This window comes from Stenella coeruleoalba (genome assembly GCF_951394435.1).
Source record: "Stenella coeruleoalba genome assembly, chromosome: 9".
Lineage (NCBI taxonomy): Eukaryota > Metazoa > Chordata > Mammalia > Artiodactyla > Delphinidae > Stenella > Stenella coeruleoalba.
In genome coordinates, this window is record NC_137155.1 from 20,663,680 (window position 1) to 20,677,031 (window position 13,352).

A 13,352-nucleotide genomic window follows, 5' to 3' on the forward strand; every position below is an offset into this window, starting at 1 on the left:
TAATTTTGATGCTTAACTTTATTTTGAATGAATTTGTTTAAACGTTTTCCTTATCATTTCATAGGAATTATTTAAACAAACTTATTTCTAGTGAACTTGTTGAGTAATTTTGTCAGGGATAGTTTGATTTTTAAAAATTGGTAGTCATGTCAGACCAAGTCAATTAGAGGGAAAGGGGAAAGTAGCAGACAAACCAATTGATTTACTTACTCCAGTTATTATTTATTCTCAGGGTTGATTTGACCCTGTGACTAAGGTGTTTTGCATTTTAAATAATGACATCCAGTTTTCCTTCTTTCAGCTTTTAGTTACGTTTGAAAAGTTTAAATAACAGTTATTATTTTCTTATTATAAAATAATATGTTCACTGTAGGAAATTTGGAATATACGGTTAAGTCTGAAGAAGAATATTAATATCACCTATAATCTCAATAATAGCCAGAGAACTACTACTACTATTTTAGCAGATATCTCTAAATACCTTTTAAAAACAAAGTATTTGTTATAATTTTAAGTATATTTAATTATTTATTCTTTTTAATAAAAGATAAACCTCTACTTGAAAATGGAGAAGAAACCTAACAAAAAGGAGGAACTGACACTAGTGAATAATGTTTTAAAACTGGCTACTAAACTGCTAAAGGTAAAAACGAAATTGAAAATGGACATGATGTAGAAAATGCTGCTCTAACATTATATCTTAGTTTTTTGTTTGTAGATCCTACTTGGTGTTTGGTTTTCATGGTTATCAAAATTGTTTTCCAAATTATTTTTGAGCACATTCATGCAATATACATTTTATTTCTCATTGAAAAATTAATCCAAGTAATCCAGATCAGTGCATTTTGAAATTTTATTCACTTTTGAAATTTTAAGACTTTTAATAATGTTTAGAGTATTGTAGAGGTTGGCATCTTTGGAAATGTTTTGCATCCTAGAACTTAAGATAGATTTTGAAAAAGAAGATTTGATGTTAATTTGCAAATTTTTTTCATTTTGTATTTCTCAGAGCCGTCTTCTGCTTGCTTTGCCTGAGTTGGTTTAAAAAGTAGTTATACATAATCATTATAATAAATAGGTATCACCAATAAATATTTAAATTTTCAAAGCATTTTGGTAACAATCAAAAAGAATATAATTTCAGTATATCTGATCTCATAATAATAACTTTGGAGGTAATTTAATAAAGTATCTTTATCACTGCTTTGCCATGTAGTAATGCTTTTTCTTCTTAAAAGGAAAATATTTTTTTAAATCTCAGTTTCTGTAACAAATTGAATGTAATTCTTAAAGTTGTTTTTAAGTGTTCATAGAATGGTATGAAATTAGTTGTGTCTCAATGCTATGGTTAATTCTTCAGTCAGTTCTTCAGTCTTAAAATGCATTAAGAGGGTATAGATTGCACATCACAGTATAAGGCATTGAAAGAGTTCAGAAGAGGTGGGTGGGTTTTTTGATAAGTAAATATTGAATATCTTGATAGTGTAGGCACTATGCTAGATGGGAGAAGGCTATAAAGATGACACTTGTGAGTAGCTTCAATTGCAAAGTAGAAAGAAATATAAAAGTAACTAAAATACAAAGCACAACAGTCTTCTAGTCAGAACCTGGGACTTAATATATAGGTTGCGCCTTCTCTCTCACTTTTCACAGCCAAGAAATTCTCGGGCCCATTGGCTCAACCTCTGAAAATCTTCCAGTTCGTCCCCTCTTCCCTCTCAGTACTGCTCTAAGTCAGACCCTCATCATATCTCACTTGAGCTTTCAGTATACCGAGCTCTTAGGGCGTTCCTCCTTCTGGTCTCGTTGCTCTCTAATCCGTATTTCTCACACGCACATCTGATATACTACTCCCCCAATTAAATTCCTTTAGTGCCAGTCTTTAGGCACAGTTTGCCCAAAGGATGACCTTTACCTAAGTAGTACGTAAGGTACGTCTTCCCATGCACAACCTGTAGTAATTCAAAGGTGCCATATTCTCATGTGTCTTAGGGAATACCAGCTTTCCCCCCATGCACTAAGTTTCAGGAGCACCTTCCTGTATGGCCCTCTGCCTTTTATGCATATCTCTTTTGTGGGACTCTCGTAGTTGAATTATTTATTTGCATGTCTATTAGACTGCAAAGTCCTTCAGCATGGGGACTGAATCTTAACTTCTCAGAGTCTAGCACAGTGCCTGGCACATATAGAACTTTAAATGTTTGAATCAGTCAATTAATTAATGAATCCATGTATTTGAAAATTGTCTCAAGGGGGAGTTTTTACTATATGTATTAATATTGGCTGAAAATTTGGCTAACTAAATTTCTAAATCTTCTGCGAAAAGATATTGTTCTCTTTCAGTTTCTATTCTTACAATAAAAAATATTCTTTAACCTTGTACCTACTAGATCGATACTTTATTAGTCATTCATTTGGGATAGAAATTGGAGTTACAAATTTAGGTTACAGAGTTCTTTTTTTTTTTTTTTTTTTTTTTGCGGTACGCGGCCCTCTCACTGCTGTGGCCTCTCCCGCCACGGAGCACAGGCTCCAGACGCGCAGGCCCAGCGGCCATGGCCCACGGGCCCAGCCGCTCCTCAGCACGCGGGATCCTCCCGGACCGGGGCACGAACCCGCGTCCCCTGCATCGGCAGGCAGACCCCCAACCACTGCGCCACCAGGGAAGCCCAGAGTTCTTTTAAATGAAAGTCATTTTCTCCTAAGAAAACCTAAAAGTATATTTACTTATTTCAAGTTCAACCAAGTTTATTCTTTCTAAAGCTATCATAATTTTGTAACTTTTTTTTGAAACAGTGTTTCTAAAAATTCTCTTTGCATATTGTCCTGAATTAATTTAACTGATAATTCTTAATGAATCTGGGCTCATGGTTTTTTCCTCTTTTGCTAGGAATTGGACAGTCCCTTTAGATTATACGGGCTTACAATGAATCCACTGCTTTATAACATCACCCAGGTTGTCATCCTGTCAGCTGTTTCTGGTGTTATCAGTGACTTACTTGGATTTAATTTAAAGGTAAGAGCCTGCAGGTATTTTAAAATTTCTTAGTGCCTTATTATATTTTTGTGACATTTATTTTACCTCAGCACTGTTGAGATCTCACATGTACAGTAAGGGAGTCATTTTGATTTTATTGTATAATATTAAATATTAATTAAGTAATTTCACATTTAATTTCAAAGAATGATAAATATTCTTGGTTTATAATACGGATGGAACTCCTAATTTGGAACAGTATTCATTACAAATGGGACTCTTGTATAGGATAAGTTGAAGTATTTATTTTTACTCATCTATAATCTGAATCTAATTTAGGTGATAAAAAAGAAAAAAAAGAGCCCTATTTCTGGTTTTGGCCATAAGTTATATTATTTATCTATATAGCAATGCATACATCCTCCAACATGTGCAAAGCTGCTAGTGAGTAAGGTGTAGTATATTCATATTAACAAGTAGTATATGTATATTGCCACCTCCTAGTAAAAAAAAGCAAGAGCAATCTGATTTCCACGTTTTTATTTGTTTAAGGTGAATTCTTCTTGAAAATAAAAGGATAAAAGAATTTAAAATAGTAGAACCTACACTTGTTTATGAATGAAATTTAGATAAAAACAGTATTATGTGATATAATTTAATAAGTTGTAGTATCAAAACTGGCTCTAATGGTCACTATTTCTATTATTTTTTCACTAGCTTTGGAAGATTAAATCATGACAATTCAGAGAAAAGAAGATGTAGCCTCTTTTCCAGAATAAGAGTACCAACTAAGCTGCCTGAAAGCAGTCACTGACTCTTTGCTTCAGGAGTCTCAGCTGGGAAATTGAAGTGTTTACATCAGACTGTCCTGTGCAATTCTTATATTTATTTCACTTGTTCACTGTTTTTTACATTTATTTTAGTCTTTATATTTTATTTTTAGCTTTGATGTACTTACTTGTTGAAAGGGTGATAAAACTGATATCCAGATACTTGAGATCCTGGTAATTGCTCGTAAATAATGACAAAATAACAAATCGTGAGAAGAGAAGCCATTGCTAAGCACTGTTTCTCCGTCAATGCCGTGACTTGCCTTACTTGAGGAAAACTTCTTTAACTTTATAACCTAGCATTGGACTCAGCTAAACACATAAAGCATTTTCTTCAGTAAATCAAGATCCAGTCAGGGTTTCTTTTGAATTATTTCAGAACAATGCCAGGATCTAAATTGATTAAGCTGCAGTTTAAGCACCCTTCAGTATTAATATATATGGTATTACACAACAGGTCAACAAGTGCTCTTTGATGATAAAACTCTTAATAGAGCAATAATTGTAAATGGTTACCATACTGTAAGATATTTTGATAAAAATTAACTAGTAATAATTGTATTTATTTGAAACACTGGGCTGTTTGCACAGCTCCAACTGTGCATGCTCAAAATGTGCACTTTTTAAAATTGTTACTTTTAATGCGTATCTTTATATGGGATATGTTATAGTGTACTAGGGCATGATATGGTATCCTTTTGAGTGAGGTATATGCTCATCTCACAAGTGAAGTGCCTATTGATATTACTAAAGTACATTATGTTTACTCAAGTAAAATAATTTTCTCCCTATGGTACACTATAGTGTATGCTATTCATACCACACTCAAATGAACAACTTAAGAATAAGGTTAAGAACCAATTAAATATTCTTCTGATTGTTAGTTGTAAAACTGTATCTGAATTTTCAGGAAAAATAGCTATAGCTTGCAAATTCTACCTTCTAAACTTAGTCTGGTACATCTACCCCCTCAACCCCCAATTATATAAGGGCTATTTTAGATGCTTTTAACCTAGAAAGTTAACCCCCTCCCCCCTAAATAATTTGCCAAGTTTCCAAATGAGAACTTATCCTGTTGGCATGTTAGGTAAATAGGGCGAATATGATGGTATCTTACATTGGGCCTTGATTTTAAGTTGTTATGTTTGTACAATCAAGAAATTTTAGGAGTTACGTGAAACATGAAATGTTTTAGCAAACTTTTTTTTTTAAAACTGGGTATCTAGTTTCTAAAACAAAGAATTTATTTGAGACAGTCTAGAATTTTCTTGGTGCAAGGTGTATCATGTTGAATATCCTCACATTTTTTACCATGTTTTTGGGAATTTAAAATAATTAATTGTAAATTATTTATTTGATTGGTGCAGTTCTAATCCCCAAATCATCTTAAGATCAGGAATGTGTAGAGAACAGAGCCATATCGTAATATCACTTTGCTCTCACCATTCCTTTTGATCAGCCTCAATTCAGCCATATTTTCTTTCTGTAGAAAACAACAAAAGTATTTTATTTTATTTGCCTGTGTTCTAATATGTTTAATAATGACCAAAGTGCATTCTGAGTTTTTTCAAGGAATGTATTACTGGAGCTTTAAGAACATACTTATTTTCTCCTGTGAAAAATTAGGCTTTTTCTGATATGTTTCTTCTTCCTCTATTGTCTAATGTTGAGGTTATTTCTAGGAATTATATTTTATAAACTTTTTCAAAATAAGGTACATACCTATACAGGACTTAACATTTTGCACAGAATATATCGAATATATTTTGAAAAAAAAAGTACAGCATGAGTTCTGTTAGGAATAAAAATGAAACTATTGTATCTCACAGAAAAACTTATTTCAGAATGGAAATATTTTTGAGAAAAGTAGCTGAGTAAACTGATTTAGGAAGATGCTTGTTTTTGATTGAAGTTCATTTTAACTTAGAGTTGGGAGTTGATTTATTGAGTACAGTGTACCTCTCAACAATGTATTAATATGTTGAATTATGTCACTAATGTGGGCAGCAGTAGAATACTGAAAGGAAAAAGTTGTCATTTTAAGTAATTTCAGAACATTAATGGAACTGTTTTCAAAGCAGAAAAATTGACATTGCTGCCTTTAAGAATACAATGAATGTAAGAAATTGAAAGAAATTGTAACATATCACATAATATAGAAAAGGCAGTTCGAAGATAGAATTGTGGCAGATGTTGTGTGTTAACTGTTGTTTCTTTGCCACACATGTCGTATTTGAAAGTTTGAACAGCAAGTTTAAAATAAAACATTCTATGACTGACAGTATTAAACTAGAAGTGTTTTCTTTTTTTTCTAATTTTCAAGTCATGCACATTTCTATGGTAATTTTATATTTACTGTAGCATAAACTTTAGGTATAACTGTTAGATTTGAGAGGAGTGGGAAAACATTTTAAAAACCTTTCCAACATTTCAGTTTTTGTTGATTCTCAGAACATGAAAGAAGAATATGTGCGCAGGCTTTTCATCACCAAAATGCTATGACATCATTAATGTTTGTTTGCTTGTTTGTTTGTATTTAGAAACAGAAAACTGGCTGTAGCCTGGGATATTAAAATTAATTGCCAGAAGGATAGTGGTGTTTTTAATCAAGTGATTTTGCACGTGAATTCAGCGCGGGAGATTATGGCCAATAATAACATAGGTAAGCATTCTAATATTTCTGTTATGTGATTGGTACAAGTGTTCATAGGACTTAAATTAATCAAGGACTATTAATTCAAGTGCACTTTCCAACTTACTTTAAGCTTAGAATTGGCTCTCTTCATGAGTCTCCCTTACAAACAGAGCAATATGACTTGCATCTCTTTAATTTGCTGTATCACTTAGAACACTAATTCTCAACCTTTTTTCTACCAAGCCTTTAAGAAAGATACCACAAATGCTTATCAATAGCACTGGCTCCCCACGGTGCTTTGTGGGGAGTAGGCTGTGAATCTAGGATGTGGTATAGGTATACTTTCAAAAAAGTATTCCTTAAGTGACTTTGAAAATTTGTTCCACCTATGATTCCTCACCACCTTGAGAATTACTGTCTTAAGATCAGGAATTTTAGAGAGTGTAAATTCCATGAGAATGTAACTACATTCACCAGTGTTTTCCCAGCACATAAAATAGTGCCTAATCTCAGTCTGTTTACTGAATGAATGAAAGAATGAATGACGACTTGAGTCAAATACAACCCAGACACCACCTAGTCCAAAGTCCTCATTTTACTAGGTAAAAAAACTGAGGCAGGGCTTCCCTGGTGGCGCAGTGGTTGAGAGTCTGCCTGCCGATGCAGGGGACGCGGGTTCGTGCCCCAGTCCGGGAGGATCCCACATGCTGCGGAGCGGCTAGGCCTGTGAGCCATGGCCGCTGAGCCTGCACATCCAGAGCCTGTGCTCCGCAACGGGAGAGGCCACAACAGTGAGAGGCCTGCATACCGCAAAAAAAAAAAAAAAAAAAAAAAAAAAAAAACTGAGGCCACAAAAGAGGTTAAAAAGCTTGCCTAAGGTTCCACAACTAGAACCCACACTCCTTTATTCCCTTCAAAGGTGTGTTCTGTAATAGCACCTCTGTACCTCTTGACGGATCAAAATAATTAAACGTAGAAAAATATTCTGGAGAGGACAAAGATTTATAAATCAGTCCATATTTGTAGTAAGGTCATATATAAACTACTAAGCTTTTGGCAATAGGAGAAAGTCAGAATTCATTTGACAGCTCCCTATTCAGCTCTCTGCAGTGTAACCTCTTGGAAAGAACACATGCTTAGGAGTCAAACTTGTTTTACATTTTTGGGCAAATTACTTAACCTCTGTGAACTTTGGTTTTCTCAGCTGTAACTTACAGTTATACCTATTTTACAGGACTATTAGGAAGATTAATAAGATAACATATGTAAAGCACCTAGCACTGGAACTGACATGTATTGGGTGTGAAGAAAGATTGGTTCTCTTCCCCTTCTAAATAAATAATGGCCTAGGACAATTAACAAAAATTTGCAAGCTAAAGCATTCATATTACATAAGATATCATAAGCATCCCTGCCAAATATGAGATATAACTAAGAATCATGCTTCATATAAATTATGATACTTGAAGAATTCTTTTACAAGGAGTTGACGTTTAATTTCTTTTCTTCATAAGCAGGCATGCTAAAATGTGGAAGGGAAGTGTTCTCATTCCTTTGTTTGCCTACATATTATATCCAATTATGAATGACTTTGCTGAATTATCAGGTGCATGTTCCATTCATATCTTTTCATTATTAGATCTCTGTCTCATTTATATGGTAGATTCCCTCACTGGTAACATCCTAGAGACTTTTTGTCTTTTACGTGGTCTCAACCCTTAACCTTAAGATGACTGCTCAACTTTGAGTTGCTGGAGAACATCTGACTTGACTTTCTGCAAATAGTGCTTATCAAGATATTACTGGAACTTCTGAGTCCTATATTTGGCAATGTTTTTTCTTTAATCAATCTTTTGTCCACTTGTATGTTCCCTACAGTGGTTCTTCCAAAGCTCCTTTATTATCCTCAAGCTCCTAATCCGTCTCATCCTGTAACTATCGGCGTTTTATTCCTCTGACTTTACCAAAGAGATAAAAACCAACACGCATGAATTCTTTCTCCCTTCTTCAGTTCTGTGAAAGCGATGTTGCTCTCTGAGGCCAGCTCTCCATCAGTGCTCAGGATTCTGTCCTTGCCCTCCTATAGAATATCTCCTCAGTTTTCCCCCGTCATCATCTTCAGTCTTTCCTTTTCCAATTTTATGATATAAACCATTTATATTTCAATGAGAGGTGCTTGAATCTAGAGTATGACATTTAATAGTTGTAGATTGGTTGGGACCACTGTATACTAGATGGCTCTGTGAGGGCTTGCTACACCCTCAGCCCTCGTCTGAACAAAGCAGGAAGTCGGTCAAGTTTGGTTGGATTATTTCACTTTTCTTTCTCAGCCACAGCTGAATGGGTCAGTAATTGATGCCTGGCCCTCAAGCAGCCAGCCATTTTATAGGCCTTGAGGAATTCATGAAACCAGCTGGCACAAGAGCTTTGCCCCATAGAGGCTTTGCATCCTTGACAGTGAGTTGCTGACCCAGCCAGAATCTCTGTTACTGCAAGTTTGAGTCAGGACAGAGTGTAAGCAGGAAGAGTTGCTAGAAAAGCAGAGGCCCAAAAGAAACCATGAATTAACAAAGCCCTAAAGCAGAGAGAAAGTAGTCATAGTGGAGAAGGGAGAAGAAACAAGCAGAAACTGCCCCAAACTGTCAAGAGGCAGAGAGACTGAATGATAGCTTGGCCAGCTGTGCTGTTGGATCATTAGAGCTGGTCTCAGACTGTGGTAGCTTCATCTTGTGTCCTGAATTGTGAGTTCAGATGTCCCCATTTATCCCTATGATAAACTCATCAGCTGCAGTAACCAAAGGATGACTTTCAGCCTGGACAAGCCTCATACATTTGGCTGGCTGTTTAATCTTAAGACATTTTTCTTCCCTAATTGGCTCTCTCCCTGTATCTTTCTACTCCTGTCTAAGTATAGTACTTGGCTATCTATGCTATCTACCCTTCCAACATATTTATGCCTCCTGTGTCTACAAAATAGTTAGCAATCTCAGGACTAAAAGTTTTGCTTGTTCCCTCCTTTTTATAATATTCAATTCTGTGTTTTCAACAATGATCTGAAATTAAAATTAGTGGCTTGCTTTTCTTTTTTGTTTTTTAAAGTTAAATCTGACTCTTGTGCTAAATGTAATCATTTACTTTTTGTAGTTATTTAATAGTCCACTTAACTGGTTTCTAAGAGTTTGGGGATGTTTTTGTCAAATTCTCTTACAAGTTTTGATCAATTATTTATATATGGGAATTTCTGGTTTTCCTAACCTTGTACTAAGAGGTGTGCTTTAAAGCAAAATAGGCTTGTTGCCAAAGCCTATGACCAATTTGCATCCCTTGGGATATACACCCAGTTTTGCAAATGCATTTACTTGTTTTTGCCTGGAAATGCAGACTTTGAGCTGGCAGCTTTCCTGCCTTCTATTTATCCCCTTTCTCTTGCTCTCAGCCAGAATTTACTGGGTCTAATTAGTGGTGCTGAAAGATTCTCATAATATGAATCTACCATTTGGGGAAAGACATTAGGGTCAGAGGTTAGTCTTGCAAATATGGGAAACAGACCAAGTACTTTTAAAATTGCAATTTTATTCAGTTTTTCTTTCATCCATTCTATGAATAGTATTTGAATATTACGTGCTAGGCACCAAGCTAGGTACTAGGGATATAGAAATTAAAATATAGTCCCTCTTTTCATTAAACCTAGAGGCTAGGAGGTGTTAGTCATGCAAAAAACTTTTAGCTTCTGGAGGGTATGTGCTGTAATGGAGTTGCCAGTGTAAGTGTCACATGCAAGCAGTTTAGTATAGCTGGAGAAGATGATGTTTTTAGGCAAGGGATGAAGATGATGCTAGCAGATGACTTTGTGAAGCCAAGGAATTTGAATTTTATCCTCAGAGATTAGGACTGCCCAGTACAGTTCTGGCATGTCATAGTTGCTTGGTGAATACTAAACTAAGGTACCACATTCTTCACTTGGATACTTAGTGAACAGCTCCAGGCTGAGAATTAAGTTTTTTAACTTAAAATTTTAGTCCATGTTAAATCTATGCTAGAATTTTTATGTCATTAAAAAAAACTGACACAGCACAATTTTATATCTAAGAATATATAAAATTAAGTTGACTTTGGTTTCTTTCTCCATGTTTGGATGATGTAGTTAATTTATAATTATTTGCAAAGTTAAATCTGTCTTTTTTTTTTTTTAATTACAGAGTAGCCCAAATCATCTGTAGTATGATAAGGATCATGGGTTCTGGAATCAGGCAGAGCTGGGATTCTTTGCAGCATGTGTATGGCCTTGGGCAAGTTACTTAACCTCCCTAAGCCTCATCTGTAAAATGAGGTGGAGAGCTGCTGCTGGAGCCGAAAATGGTTCCTGTGAGTATAAAATTAGAGAACATCTGTGTGATGGGCAGGGACCTGGTCCACTACCCTCCTATGCAGCAAAACATCAATTTATTTGTCCTCAATCAAACTAAATCTGGCATTGAGCACCTACTCAGAAGACTATCAAGAATTCAATATGTTATATTTGGAGGAGCCTCGCCTCCCTAGATTGACACAAAATCCAGGGGATTCAGCTACTACCTGGAAAAGATGGAAGCGGCCTGGTCCTTTTTCTCTGGTGGTAGCTATCCCTCCATCCTGATTCTTCTCCCTGGCCAACGCTTCCTGTGTCTGTTGGGCGTGGATGCTCCAGCCAGCTCAGAGATGCTCCCCACAGAGGTCCTCCCCCCGCTGACCCCAGGCTCAGCTTCAAGATCCTCACCTCTGCTTCAAGGCCTCGGATATTAGTGCCCATCTCCTTCCACAGATGCCTCACAGGTGTGGTCCATTGCACATCTGCAGCCTGTCTGGGGGATGTGCCCCTCTCCCAGCAACCCTCACCCTCTCATTTTCCACCAGATTTCCAAGCCAAAGCCTGGCTGAGGAGTTGCCTTGTGGACCTTGAGAACTTCTGTTTTCAGCCCAGAAGCTCCAAAGGTAATGATACCCATGGAGGGGAGGGACTCAAGCTCAAAATAGAATTGTGTGGCTGTCTTCTTGGAATAGGGGAGGGAAAGACATCACTCATTCTTCTGAGTCTCTTCCAGCAGCAAACATCCCAAATAATCCTGCCACTTAGGGAAAGTGCTTAGTTTCGTACATGGTATGTAGTCATCTCACAACTGTTAAATATTAGCATTATTATTTTTATTAGCATCCCTCTTGGATAATAGGCAAGGATTCAGCGTGATCTCAGTAAATTAAAGAAATTATCCAGCTGGAAAATGAACCAGAGAAACTGAAGCTGTCTAAAGAAAGAAATCTAAATTGTTAAAGGGATGAAAAATCAGGCTTTGGGAGAAAGCATTTGGATTACTCAATATGGAAATGAAGAAAATGGAAGGCTCACATTTGTCTTTGAGCATGTGACAGCTTACAGTGAAGGCCCTAATCAGCTGTTCTTCATCAACATCAGAATTTAAAGCAGCAGATAGTAACTTGAATTGTATTGTGAGATTTTGGCTAGTCACACACACAAAAAGTATGAAACGAAAAGCATCAAGCATCTTATTCAACACAGAATGTTAGTAGAAACTGTGGCTACCCTAACTCTAGAGACGCTTCAGGCAGCTGGGGGTTCACCTGCTTGGAAACAGGGACTGGTTTAGTTGATGCATTGGGTCCTCCTTATATCCGTGTAGAATGATACTGTGTAGAGTACATTGTCATTTAGTGGGTGATCCTGAAAATCATATTTTCTCATCTCCAATGGAATATTTTTCATCTCAGTTGAATATGCAGGAGATGTGGCATAGAAGGAGGGCCCTGCTCTGAGTATCAGGAACCTAGGTTTGTTTCTTTGCTTTTAGGCTGATTTCCTAGTTGACCTGTAGTAGCCATTTACTCTCTATCTGAATAAAGATGGGACAATTAAAATAACTTGATTTGTTCCCATTGAACTTTACCATTCAGAGACTTTTTTTCTTTACATTTTCTTTCTTTACTGCTAATGAGCAGTAGAATTAAGACTCCTTTTATTCTCAGAGAGTAGACTGTGGTTGTAATTTCCTAATATAAATACTTAATTTACATGCATCTAGTTTCTAAAAGGAAATTAAAAAGGTTTTCTTATGGAGAAATTTAGCTGCTCCACTATTCTAACAGAAGTCTGTTTTCCTCTGTTGTTCTAATTTAAGGGAACCTGTTTTTCATGGGGCAGGTAATTTGGAACCCTTTTGTTTCTTACTGTGGCCCTTCTGTTTAGCAAGTTAGTCTTTTCACTGCTCCCAAGTGACCTTTCGTTTGTTTTGGTGTTGTGGGATTAAGCAGTCACACTTTTCAACAGAGCCTTGGTATTAAGACAAGACCCTCTTCAGTTTTAGGTTTTACTAATTTTTTGAAATCAGTTTATCTTGATTTAGCCATTTTACTCTCTGCCCAAGGCGTTAATCAGATCACATCTCATTAGTAAGCCCTTATTTTAAAACTCTGGGAACAGAAATTTCTTCTTCCAGTGATCTTCCACCATACCTAAAATGTAGCTCATGGTGGCAACTCCTTTCTTATTTTCTATGGGCTTGTCTCATTCTAAATAGGTGAATCCCAGGATTGTGAGATGGGATCCTTGATTGATTTCCATTTCCTTTTTCCCTCCATGCTCCAGTCCCTACATGGTACTGAACCCTGAATGCCATGTTGCCAGAGAGCGACAGAACCTCTGTATTTGACTCTTTGTGCATTATTTGGTTTGACCTTCTGTTTGTAACTTACTTTTTCTATCCTCTTTAAGCATCTTATTAAAAGGTTAGGTAGGCACATAATGTAAACCAGCTTAATTCTGCCGCCATAATAGAACGTAACATCTTTGTGTTTATTATAAATTATAAGAGCTCTTCGAAACAAAGTCTGTCTTACAATTTTTATATGTTCCCAAATA

At 36.1% G+C, this 13,352-nt stretch overlaps 1 protein-coding gene across 9 annotated transcripts in view; it reads left to right on the forward strand.

Moving 5' to 3' along the window:
- Positions 1–13,352, forward strand: part of PHTF2 (putative homeodomain transcription factor 2) — a 160,824-nt gene that overhangs the window by 106,867 nt on the left and 40,605 nt on the right. For 5 of the 9 annotated variants that reach the window (XR_013829764.1, XR_013829765.1, XR_013829766.1 and 2 more), the window contains 4 exons: positions 548–643; positions 2,891–3,016; positions 3,695–6,469; positions 10,642–11,413. Coding sequence is in view for 1 of the 9 variants with exons in the window: in XM_079931556.1 (XP_079787682.1) it covers positions 548–643; positions 2,891–3,016; positions 3,695–3,715 (243 nt within the window). In the remaining 8 variants the exon portion in view is untranslated. Of the gene's footprint in view, positions 1–547; positions 644–2,890; positions 3,017–3,694; positions 6,530–10,641; positions 12,375–13,352 lie in introns of those variants that run through there. The other 4 variants (XR_013829768.1, XR_013829769.1, XR_013829771.1 and 1 more) reach the window with 4 other exon arrangements.